The 12,101-nt window shown below is 52.8% G+C and overlaps 1 protein-coding gene across 3 annotated transcripts in view; it reads right to left on the bottom strand.

Annotated features, from left to right (window-relative positions):
- The window catches only part of JADE2 (jade family PHD finger 2), a 75,229-nt gene extending 64,237 nt beyond the window's left edge, over positions 1–10,992 (bottom strand). Inside the window, exons 1-4 of one of the 3 annotated variants that reach the window (XM_063168689.1) lie at positions 10,627–10,990; positions 7,874–7,996; positions 4,218–4,275; positions 1,719–1,804 (exon numbers count right to left, since the gene is read on the bottom strand). In XM_063168689.1, coding sequence (XP_063024759.1) covers positions 1,719–1,804; positions 4,218–4,275 — 144 coding nt within the window. In that variant the 5' untranslated portion in view covers positions 7,874–7,996; positions 10,627–10,990. Of the gene's footprint in view, positions 1–1,718; positions 1,805–4,217; positions 4,276–7,873; positions 7,997–10,626 lie in introns of all 3 variants that reach the window. The other 2 variants (XM_063168690.1, XM_063168688.1) reach the window with 2 other exon arrangements.
- Positions 10,993–12,101: the final 1,109 nt, after the last annotated feature.

Genomic DNA, 12,101 nt, shown 5'->3' with positions numbered 1-12,101 from the left:
ACACTTCATCCAATCCAGAAGCATTTTCACTTGGAATCTTGGACTTATATTCAGTAGCAGCCAGGTAAAATCCTACATGGATGATTAAACTAACTCATATTAATAACAGAAATGTGTCTGCACCAGTGAGGCAGAAAGATGCCCCAACTCTTGGAGAAGGATTTTACTGGGCAGCAGCAGGGTGGCACCTGTGACACTGCTGTGACATGAGTCACATCTTCTCACATCTGACATGAGGCATCTCTGTGGCAGAGACTCCTGACAGCACCTAGAGGGCTCACCCAAGCCTTTATGGACACATCAGGCACAGGGATGGGCAGTTATTTCAGAGAGGGGTAAAAATGCCACAGGAGGAGGAAATGCCCCAAATGCTTCACTTTCCAAAGGAGGATTCAGCTCACAGAAATCTCCCCCACACCACATTGAGAGACACATCTACAACCAAAACTCAACATTACCAGTGCTAATATTCAATTTTCCAAGAGCCTTGTTAGCCGTCAGTGACACCTGCACCCCTGGTTCTTGCTCTCTGGAGTATTTCCAACTAACTCAGCTGGCAGTAACAGCTTTCCAGTCCCTCTCTTTACCCAATGCACAAATAACTTCAACTCTTTCAGTCTGTGTCCTTTGCCAACACAGATATTTCAATGTAAACCTTTGAGAGCAGTAAGAACCAAGTGCAGCTGTAATTCAGGCAGTGACCACAGGAAAACCTCAAAATCTCTACTCAGCTTGATGCAAAAGGAGGATGTTGCAGAGGTTTGTGCTCACCAGGCCACAGCGTCAGGAGAGGTGAAATGGAGAGTTCACATGAGCCATGCCAGCTTCATCTGCTGCTAAACTTAGCACTGTTTGACTCCAGACCCCAGTGCAGAGGGAAGGGAATGTGAGAACAATGTCCCTCTGGCTTTGCTCACGCTGCTGCTGAAATGAAGATGACCACTGCCAAACACTGCGGTTGCTACAACAGCAGCTCATGCCTGGTATAGTTTCCATGGCTAGTGGAAATGTATCCGAGGCACAGAAGGAAAAACAGGACACAGCACCACCCCTCCCAACAGTCCTGGGGACAAACAGCTCCTCCCACCCAAGGCCCAGGCCCTGCACTAGAGCCAGCAGGTGAAGCTGGGCAGTGTCCCCAGAGTGGCAGCACTGCCCACCCCTGCCAGGGGAACCCTGCAGCAAGGTCAGACTGATGGCCTCAGCTTGATGTCCTCGAGCCCTGTGACAGGGGAAACCAACACAGCACAACCTGCAACTCAGCTGTGCTCTCACTTCACAGCTCTCCACGCCTCCCACTTGCTCATGGGAGGAGTCTCCACATCACCCTCCCCTGCCATCAGAGCTGTGACCTGTGCCATCAATAAAAGGGCACCCAGAGGGGCACCCAAACCAGGGAATCTTGGTGTGCAGACATCCCAGTACTGTAGGACTCCCAGCCCCACCCAACTTAACTTGTTTTTACTTGCCTCAATAGGGATGGAGGGGCACAAGGACCCACAGCCTTCAGCAGAGATGCTCACTGTGTGTCCCCATCAGCTCCCCCCCAGGAGAGCTGGGCTGACACAGCTGTTGGGAGTCGAGGCTCTGCTTTCTTGGGGATATCCTGTCCTGGCACCCACTGCCCACAGAAGCCATGGCCACACTGGCTGTCACAGCTGGCAAGTGCAGTCCCATGGGAAACCTCTCCTTTGGGGAAAGCCTAAAAGCCCACGTACCTCAGAGGGCTTCTTCTCCTTCTGCCGCGACCAGGGGGATTTGGTATTCGGAATTTTGGAGCATCTGGAGGTGGATGTGGTGTGACCTGCAACAAGGCAACAGAGACAGGTTATTTGGGAACGAGTCAAAGCCCTTCCTTACCTCACCAGCCCCCTGCTCCAGCCCCAGCCAACACTCTGGGTCAGCACTAAGATGGAATAACACCTTGACATGACATTTTTTTTTTGGTGCAGTATCATCACCACTCCAAAAAGAAGGGTAGCTAAAGCCTGAAACCATACATGCTGGAACCATACACTACTGATCTTTATTTCCAATCCATTTGTGTCATTATCACTTAAATGTAAGGCCGTATTTGTTAATAATAAATAACAAACTGATTACTGAAATTTCTGTATAATAATGATGACAGTTCAGTCTTCTGTACAGGAGGACCCCTCCATATTACAGTATATAAAAATGTTTCTGTGAGGTTGCAACAAAATAACTACCAATAGGCCTATTTAACACGGATTTTTTTTTATTCTTGGAGGGCTAAACAGGAGGAAACAGCACTGTGCACATAAGCAACATCCAAACAGGCTGGAGCCAGGAGCTGAGCTGACTCAGGGGTCAGGCTGTGGTACCACTGCAGTGGGAAACTGTTCTTCCTCCAGCTCAGGCAGCTGAGCCCAGGTAAATTTCACATGCCTACTTTTCCTGACAGGGGAAGAGGCACCAGCCCAACCTGTATTCTTTACTTGCACTGCACTTGGACTTCAGAAAATGAAGGCCAAACGTGGGGGCATCACCTGTTCCCAAAACACAGCTTGTTTTTTCAAGTTGCAGGCCAGCTGTTATTAAAGAGGGTTCCATACAAATGAAATTCTTTCTAACACTTCAGAGCACAACAGGACTGTGTGGACAAAGCCCAGAGCAGACACCCCTATGCTGCAGCCCCAGGGACACACTGCTTTCCTCAGCAAGCTGCTCCAAGGAGTGCAGCAGCAGCAGCTCCACAGCTTTCATGGCGAGATCAGCCACTGATTTCCACCTTGCCCCCTCTTCTGAAGCTACAATGTGATGCTACAGCTATACAGGCTTGGATAACACACCACAACTACCCTTTGCTGGCAGAGGCATGAGAAAGAAGGTCACCACTCTGTTTACAGCCATCCTGCAGGAGAGCATTTGTCAAAAGCTTAGATATCACCTGGAGCATAAATATCCAAGCCCCATAGAGATAAGGCCATGTTGTTTAATACCATGATTAAGGATGCCTTACCCCTGAAAGGCACGGAAGGCAGCGAGCACAGCTCGGCTCCATAAGCCTTTGAGCATCTGGGGATTAGGAGACGGGAAGTTTGGAGCATGGCTTCCAAAACAAACTCCTTTCTGAGATAGAGATGTTTCATTTTACGAGAAGCAAGGGTGTTGACAGAGCCTGAAACACGTTCTGTAGGCACAGCTCAGCCCCAGGCCCCCTGGGCTCCAGCAGGACGGGGGTCCCTGCTGGCAGCAGAACAGCAGGTTCCCGTCGGCAGTTGTGGTGCTAACTCCACTCACACTGACAATTTTTTTGGCTGAAGCTGTGGGAACAGCAGCCAAACCCAGCAAGATCAGCCTTTCCATAACCCCCTGTAATCTCTCCATCATCCTGTTAGGAAAAAGCCCAGAAGTTTAGTGTCTTTACTAAAGTGCCTTTCGTTCTCGGATATCCAGCAGCCAGATCCTGTAAAGTGTGGAGAGCAAATTCCCAGCACGGCCCAGATGAAATTACTGTGACATTTGTAAGAAACCAAGAGCCACTAGTAAGAAACTCCAGAGTCCAGACAAGGGATTAGGCTGGTGCCTTGAGGGTACTGAACACCGAGGCAGTGCGCTATGTGTGCAGCAGGCGAAACCCTGGAATAGGTGGGAGAGGAGAGTGCTCTATTTATAGACAAAATTCAGCACATTTGCACATGTTTATTGTTGAACACATGCTTCTGTGCCTTCCTGAATGAGGATGAAGTGAGGTAGATGTTGAAAAGCAAGCGTGGGCTTGCAGGTTTTGCTGGCTTGAGCCTTATCCCTTTTCCCACATCACTCTCCAGTTTTCAAGGAGGGAACAATGCAAACTGCTCCAGTTTTACTCTGACTCCAGGAAAAACTTCCCTTTCCCCTGGTACAACCCGAATCAAGAGCAAACTAGTCTCAGGCTGCTCACAGGAAAGGACAACTCATCTACAAAGGGTGTTTGCTGCTTGGTTAGCAGATCTGCAATCAGCAGCTCTCCTCGCCCAGACTCCTCACACGAGGGAGACACTCTCATCAGTTAAGAGGAGCCACAGCCAAGTGTTTAAATAAATTGGTATCAGCTTGTTGCTGCATTTCTGACAAACCCAGCCCTGCACACTATTCACTGTGCAGAGACTTCCCAGTAAATGCAGTTTCCTCCACTCTTTGTACAGTAATTATTCAAGCATTTTGACTGCTGGAGGTGAGTCTTGTTCAAAGCTTTGAATGAAAGGTCTTACTGTCAGTGGTGTCCGAGTTATCACTGCTGATGGAGTACTTGCGTCGTTTTTCTTCCATCTGGAACAAAAGAAATTGAACGTTACACTTCATGTCCAGAAAACTCATCTCAACACCAAAGCACTGCTATACGAGTATCTGCACCCCCTCCTACCCCAGCACCAGTCAGTCCTTACCCTCAGGACACACAACTACCCAGAGGCTGAAAAAAATGCAAGAAAACAATTCTCATGGATTTTTAAAAAAACGTTAATTGTCTTTCTACCAGCTTTTCCCGCTCCCAGTAGTTACGGTGGGTGCATGTGGATCACTCAGCTTTGCATAGAAATGTGTCTGTGCAGGATTTGCACCCAAATGTCTCTTCCTCTGCAAGAGCTCCAACGGGACTGGAGGATGTCCTCGAGGGACCATGGTGCTGTTGGATGGGGGAAGAGATGTCCTGGGAACCACCTGTCCCAGCTGCAGAGTGTGAAGACAGGAGAATGGAAACTGCACACTCTCGGTATGTCTGCAGGGGGAAGTACGAGCATCCCAGAGCTGAAGAGAACCCCTGGGTACCACAAGCCTGGGGTTTTACCCTCTGACTCATCTTCCCATTCAGCCACCAGCTATTTCTTCTAAGAGCTCGGGAGTATCTGTCACACAGGAAGCACCTCCCTCCCATCACTGCCCTCCTGGAGCTCCCAGGGGTGGGCAAGTGCCTCCTGCTCAGCTGCCCTGACTTCTCCATCCTCCCAGAGCTGAAATCACAGCAGCAGCTACCACTGCACTGATGAGGAGAGCGGCTTCAAGCTCAGCTGATTTGCTTTGAGACTCTGAACAAGCCACAGGAGTGCCTGAAATCAGCAGGTTGTCCTGAACTCACCCCTTGGGAACCAAGCACTCAGAACTCAAAGTAGGTGCTTCAGGGAAAAAGAAAAAAAAGGAAGAAAGGTATTTTAACTTTTGAAAATCCAAATTTTACCATTGTAACTGGTGGCTGATCAATACAGGGCTTGGGCAGCTCTGGATGGAAAGGGCTACCTGTGGACCAGACAACTATCCAACAGGATAGAAGCCAAAATACATGCACAGAAATCAGTCTTAACCCCATTGAAAACTTCCCAGTAGTTTCTGAGATTTTTGAAGAATCTGAATGTGTTCATATGTCACACCCACTATTGCTTCCACAAATGGTAACTGGGAATGATAATGAAACACTGGGTTTGTGTGGTTTGGTTGCAACAGGTACAAGCAGCACACAGGGTGGGACAGCAAGCTAGAGCATGACATTTGCCCCCAAACATCAGGAAATGTTCCACATAAACATATAAAAACCTTGTAATAGGTGTATTTTACAATATATGTGGTATCACAGCATTATAAAGGAAAATACTACAAAATATCCTGAACATTTTAACTATCAGTGTTGTGGTAAGGCATTGCCCTGTCAAAATGTGACTTAAAACACTCCCTAAGAATATAGCAATATCAATACTTTTCCCCTGGTGATTCAAGGGGAAACAGATGTTATTAAACCAGCCTTGTTCCAAATAGCCATTAGATTTTGCTTGGGGGAAATTAAATTGAAGATAGCTCCAACTGCAGCTTACTTACTTTTAGTGAAAATCCTACCTCAACCTTTGAAACTGGTTCCTACTGGTCTGAAGTGACAAACACACTTTTTGGAGCACAAAGACAGTGCAATGGTTGTATTGATTCTGGAGTTCCTAATCACAGAGATTAAATAAGCCAAAGCCAAGAAGAGGGGGAAAAAACCACCTGAGGAGAAGCAAAGGAATGCCACTGATAGCCAGTGAGATTTCCCAGGTTTCCCATCTTTGCTTTTACAGCAAGGCAGCATCACTGACATCACTCTCCTTCCAAGGAGGGAAAAAGGTTTGCAATCAATGCTCAGGTAGCAGGAGGCTGGCACTGGTTTGGGCTGGTATGTGTGAGGAGATGCACTGATCATCCCTCTCACTGGACTTGTCCCTGCATTCTGCTTCTGCCCTAGAGCTGCCTACAGAATTAACACTAGGTAACAAGATGAATTGATATTCACATACAGAAGTGGTTCACATTGCAGGTAAAAATAGCATCTGTACTTCAGTAAATCACTTTGCCACTGTTTGGCAGGATGCAAGACAGCATCCTCCAAACCAAACTGCATTAAATTTGTGAATGAAATTCTGGCTTGAGCAAAGTACAGACATCTCTGAACACCAGCACTGAAAGGCTGGGCAGGGGATGGCACACAAAGTACTGTGTGCCTGAAAGGAACAAAAGTTTTGGCCAAAACCAGGCTATTTCAGAAAATGGTTACATTCCAGGCTGTGCTAAGATGCTGTTTCTGAGGGACTCATCTCGAGCAGCCAAACAGTAGTAAACCACATGGCACTAAAGAGAGGAATTTACTGTAGAGGGGTAATTGGGCCATTTCCCCATCTGTATCCCAGAGTTATAAAGTCTGACGGTGGCTGAGCTCCCACCACCCTTTTGGCATCGTGGCTGGGGGTGGGGAGGGCTCACTGCCCACATCCCTCCCAGGGCTGGAGCTCCGGCTCCCAAAAGCTCTCAGAAGCAATTCAGCTGGTGAACTACTGAACAACTTAAGTCCCAGCAAAATACCATCTCTGCTCCAAAATTAATCTTTTGTTTACATTAGAAGTTAATTTCACCTTTAACTGACCCATTCCCCACATGGCATCATTAATAAAGTCATAAACAAATACCAAAAAAATTTGTAATACTTTGAAAAGGTCACTGTTAGGTCAAACTTGGCCCAAAATCTAGTTTTTACAGAGCCAGAAACCAAGTGAAAGGTTTCTATGTAGGCTTGCTTAAAAAATTCAAACAGAAACAGATGTGGGTTTCTTTTATAAACAAATGAACATCCCCCTGAAGTGTCTGCAACTCAAATCCACAGGCATAGCCCTGGCTAATGCCTGGAAACCAAAAACTGAACTGCTTGCAAACCAACACATGTTTAGCATTGCCTTTGTTCAAAGCTGAGAAAGGCAGATAAATGCTAGACCAAGGAAGATGATGGCCCTCCATCAGCCCAAACAAATGTAAATCACTATGTCCTTGGACAAATTAGCACCAGGATTGGTGTTAAAATGGAGATGATGGCCTCAGGCTGGCTGGTCCTGCCTCACAGCAGGGGAAGGCTGGAGAGGAGCTCTTGGGAATGTAATTTTGCCCAGCCCATGCAACCTGGGAGAGGTGAAGGCAACTACTGCTGGCACACAGAGATGCCTGTGCCCAGATCCTGAGCTGAGCTGGGCACGCTGCCAGGGACAGGCACCCGCTCCCATCCACACTGAACCGAAATGCCTCATCCAGCCCCCAGCTAGCACAGAAATCTTCCTCTGCAGACCCCTCCAGCAGCCCTGTGCTCTGGAGAGCCCCCTGATGTTCCCCAGCTCCCTGCAAACTCTTCTGCACATCAACTCCACGTGCGATCTGGAGATTTCTTAGCGGCATCCCAGCACCCTGTGCAGAGGCTGCTTCCACTGCTTCCAAGAACGAACCATTCTGAATTGTGGCAAGCAAACAGAGAAATTCATACATGCCTGTGCCCTCCACTTCCACAGGGAACAGGCACAGAAACCTGCATAAGTTGCAGCAAAAAAAAAAAAAAAAAAAAAAAAAAAGGAAAGGGTTTGGTCATCACCTCCTCCCAGCTCCCGCAGGTTGAGTGAGGGATGCGCCGCGCTCGGTCCCGATGCGCCGTCACCTCTGACGCTGAGAGCAACACCGGCTCAATGATGTGCTCTGTTTGTGAGCTGCAATGAGACTGCAGAAAAACCACTTCCCTGTTTGTTCTTCCAGCCCAGAAATAGGAACACAAACAGAACATAGTGCCCCCAGCGGCACGCACACGGCTCCGGCCACCGACCCCGCTCGGGGACCCCGTCCCGGAGCCACCTGTGCCCGCGGCTGGCACCGAGCCTGGGGCTGCTCCCGAGCATCCCCCCAGCGCTCCCCCTCTGCCCTAATGTGCTTTTTATCCTCTGTCTAGGAACTCCAGCCAGTTGTTAGAAAGTGCAATAAAAAGGGTGGAGGGCTGGAACATCCCAGCCGGTACGCCGTGGGAGGGTTGTCCTCGTCCCATTGCCTTTTCCCATGAGCAAATTCCGGAGCCAAGCGCTGCTACGGGAGGCTCCGAGAGAGCAGCAGCATCCCCCAAATTGGCACAGCCCCAATTTCATAGTAACGGGACAAACTTTTGGACCTAAGGATGCACGGCAGCGGGGCCAACAAGACCCGCAGCAAACCGTGGTGCTCAGCCCCTCCATCTGGGAGGAGCATTTCCTGACCTCCCTGGTAACCCTGAGAAGTGCAAATGCTGAGGAGCAGGATCCTGGTACCTACAACAACCATTTTCTGGGCAGCAGAGCCTGCCTCTGCCTGCTGGGGCTCGTCTGTCCCTCGCCTCCTCCACAGGCTGCTGCCAGCCCCAGCTTTCCAGCAAAAGCTCAGGTCCCCAGGTGAGGAGCAAGCCATCCCTCCTCTCCTCCATACCAGCGCTGCTGTCTTGGCTCCCCAGGGCAAAATCTAATCTCATTTCAATTTAAAACAAAACAAGCGCTCGTTTACTTCCTGTGCTTTGCCTTTCTCCACACCTACAAGGGGCTTTTTTTCCTTTACTACTCACGTTTATAACTTTGCTTGCCTCTTCTGACTTGTTACCTTATAATTATCTATTTTTTCTTTATCAAGCCCAGACAGAGCATAGGTGATCAGAAAGGTTACTGAGGGCACTGGGGCCACCCCTGCCTTCCTGGGGAAGGTGCAGGCAGTGACACAGGGCATGAGAAGGGACACCAGCAAAGCTCCATGCCCACAGCCAGCTGCCCCATCCTGCAGATCTCTTGAGCATCAAGAACTCAGAGGAAATCAACAGGAGCTACAGACACTGCAACCTTTGTGAATCATGAAAACCCACAGAAAGGTAAAGACCAGAGCTGGTCTGAAGGACCACTCACCCACCAACTTTCAGAACTTGGGTGTCAAGCCCTATCAGCAGCCATCAATACTTTAAAGGAATTGCATCTCCTTGCCTACAGACCCCCTAACGTGTACCCTCCATCCTCTGCTCCAAGCCTACATTTTTGAACATCAGCCTCAATTTTCTTAAGAAAAACAAATTTAACCTTCGATTTAACCTTTCTGCAAGCTATTTTTACTCCTATCTCAAGCTTATTTTAACCCCAGTAGCCAATAAGTGCTTAAAGGTCAAACACCATTCCTAAAAGCTGGGCTCCGTACCCCTGGGGAGAAGGCTGAGATCAGATAATTGGTTTTTTTTCCCCCCAAGCAAAACCTCCTCATAGAACTGTCCAAGCGGTCGGAGGGTCCTGGCTTCAGCCCTTCAAAACAATTTTCACTGTGAGGGCTGAGAAAGGCACTGAGAATTCTCCCTGCGAATGCCATGCCATCCTTCTCTTCCCACTCAAAAAGCGCTCAAAACGTATAGGTATGGAGAGACAGAGAGAGAAATTTATTTCCCCCTAATTGCGATCGAGGTTGACAATCCAGCAGCCTCCCGCCTTTCCAGCGCTTCCCAACTTCCAGCTCGCCGCTCCCACCCCGGGCGCGGGGCAGCCGGGGGGGCGCTCCCAGCCCCGCATCCCGGCTGGGAGCGGCTCGGCAGGTGGGGAAGGGGCAGGAGCACGGCGGGGGCACGGAGGGTGCAGCAGGGAGCCCGGCGAGGAGGGGGCAGGTGGCCGGGGAGAGAAGGAGGGGCGGCCCGGGGGGACAACGGCGCGGGGGGACGCGGGATGATTCCGAGCGCGGGTGATGCCATGGGGGGAAAGCGGCGGAGCGTCCGCGCCCGGCAGCCCCGGGACCCCGCGGCGCGGCGCGGTGCGGCGGGGGAAGGCGGCGGGGAAAGCCCCGCGGTGGGGAGGGAAGGGGGGAGGAAGGGGAGGGCAGGCGGGAGCCGGCAGCCGCCACGCCCCCGGGCACCGCCATCCCGGCCCCGCGCAGCGCTCCGCGCCCGCGGCCCCTGCGCTCCGAGCGCGCCGCCCGCCCCGCGCTGCGCCCGCCGAGCCCCCGCCGCCCGCCCCGGCCCCGCGGGGCGTCCCCCGCTCCCCCGGCGGGCAGGGCAGGGCGCGGGGCCGCTGCCGCAGTCATTAATTCGGGGAATAAAGGGGCGAAGCGGCGAACCGAGCCTTGAAAAGTTCTTGTTTACGTCCCCGCCGCCTCCCTCCCTCCCGCACTTCCAAAGGAGAGTGCCCACCGTGCGCCATCCGCCCCGGGAATGCTGCACATCCCCCGCCCGGCAGCCGGGGGAGGGAGGGGAAAAAAATAAATAATAAAAAAAAAAAAAGGACATATATACAGCAAAAGCAGGGGGAGCTGCAAAATAACCATCCGCTGCAAAGCCAGCCCGCTCCCGCCGCCACCCCGCCGAGCCTTTACCTTGGCCAGGAGTGTCCGCCCGGAGTTGCGCCGGTCTCTGGGGTGACAGGCGGGAGGAGGCGGGGGCGGGGGATGCTCCCGCAGTCCCCGGCCGGGAGAGCCCCCTCGGCGGCTCAATCCGGTGTCATTGCCAGGGCCGCGCCGCCCGGGCCCTCCTTAGGAGCGCCCGCCCGGTAACTCCATGGATGCGGTCCCGCTCCCAGCCGAGATGGCCGCTCCGCCGCGGCCGGGGCGAGCCCTGCCCGCCTGTTTCTCTTTCTTTTTCACCCCGCACTTCCTCCGGCGCTCCGCGCCCCGCCGCCGCCCGGGCTCCGGCTCCGGCAGGGAGGCGGGGAAGCGACTTTCGGAGCGGGGACGGATAATGGTGGCGGTGCTTCCACCCCCCCACCCACCCCCCCCCCCGCCTCGGCCGCCCCAAATCTTCAATTTCTTCGCCTTTTCCCCTCCCCGGGCGCCGCGGCAGGGCCAGGTGCGGGCAGCGCGGGTCCCATCGCGGGCCGCGCCGCCGCCGCCGCCGCCCGCCCCGCGTCACCCCCCCGCCGGCCGCCGGGGCCCCATGGCGCTGCCCGGAGCCCCAGCGCCGCTCGCCCGCAGCCCCGGCGCCCCGCAGCCCGGCCCTGCACACGCACTCACACTCACACCCGCACACACTCACGCTCTCCGCCCCCCCCCCACCCCCCGCGCCCGCCCGCTCCCCCTCTGCGCGCTGTGCACACGCGTACACGGGGCGGCTTCGCCAACCTTTGAAAAAATAAATAAATAAATAAAAAATAAGCTTATACTTAAAAAAAAAAAAAAAAAAAAAAAAAGAAGGGTTTTGGCGCCATATTAATGACGTACTTAAAATTTGCCATTTCTCCTGCGTCAAAAAGACGGCTCTTGCCCATCGCGGGGCGGGCGGGGGCCGCGGCGCGGAGCTGCCGCCTCCCTCCCGCACCCGCGCAGCGAAGTTCCGCGGCCGCGGGGCGTGGGAACCGCGGGGGGCGGGGGGGGGGGGGACGCGGAGGCTCCGCGCCGGCACCGCGGCCGCTCCGGAGGGGCGAGGAGCGGCGGGGCTGGGGATGCGCCGCAGCACAGGAGCCCCCCCGGGCCGTGCTGTGTGTGCGTGTGCGTGTTCCGCCCAGAAAACTTGGCAGAGTTTCCGCGCAGAGGTGCGGAGCGGCGCGGCGGCTCCGCGCGGGGTGACCCTGCCGTGCGCGCCCCACGCGAGCGCTCCGGGCTCTGGGTGGCTCAGGGCTGCCTGTTGCCAGCTGTTTTGCACAGGATTAAAAACAACGACAGCAGTGCTTTCGGGATAGAAACGGCTTCTTAAATTAAAATAATAGTAATAATAATTGGATGTAGAGCATATATCTGCCCCAACTCCCAGGGGCCCTACAGAAGTTGGCTTGTACTGTTTTAAACCAATGCTGTAGAAGATTAAAATTCGAGTTAAAGACCCTCTTTCAGTGACAATCTGCCATCATCTCTTTCGA

This window comes from Melospiza melodia, chromosome 14 (genome assembly GCF_035770615.1).
Source record: "Melospiza melodia melodia isolate bMelMel2 chromosome 14, bMelMel2.pri, whole genome shotgun sequence".
Taxonomy (NCBI): domain Eukaryota; kingdom Metazoa; phylum Chordata; class Aves; order Passeriformes; family Passerellidae; genus Melospiza; species Melospiza melodia.
Note: the sequence above shows the minus strand (reverse complement) of the source record. Positions and strands in the feature narration are given on the sequence as shown.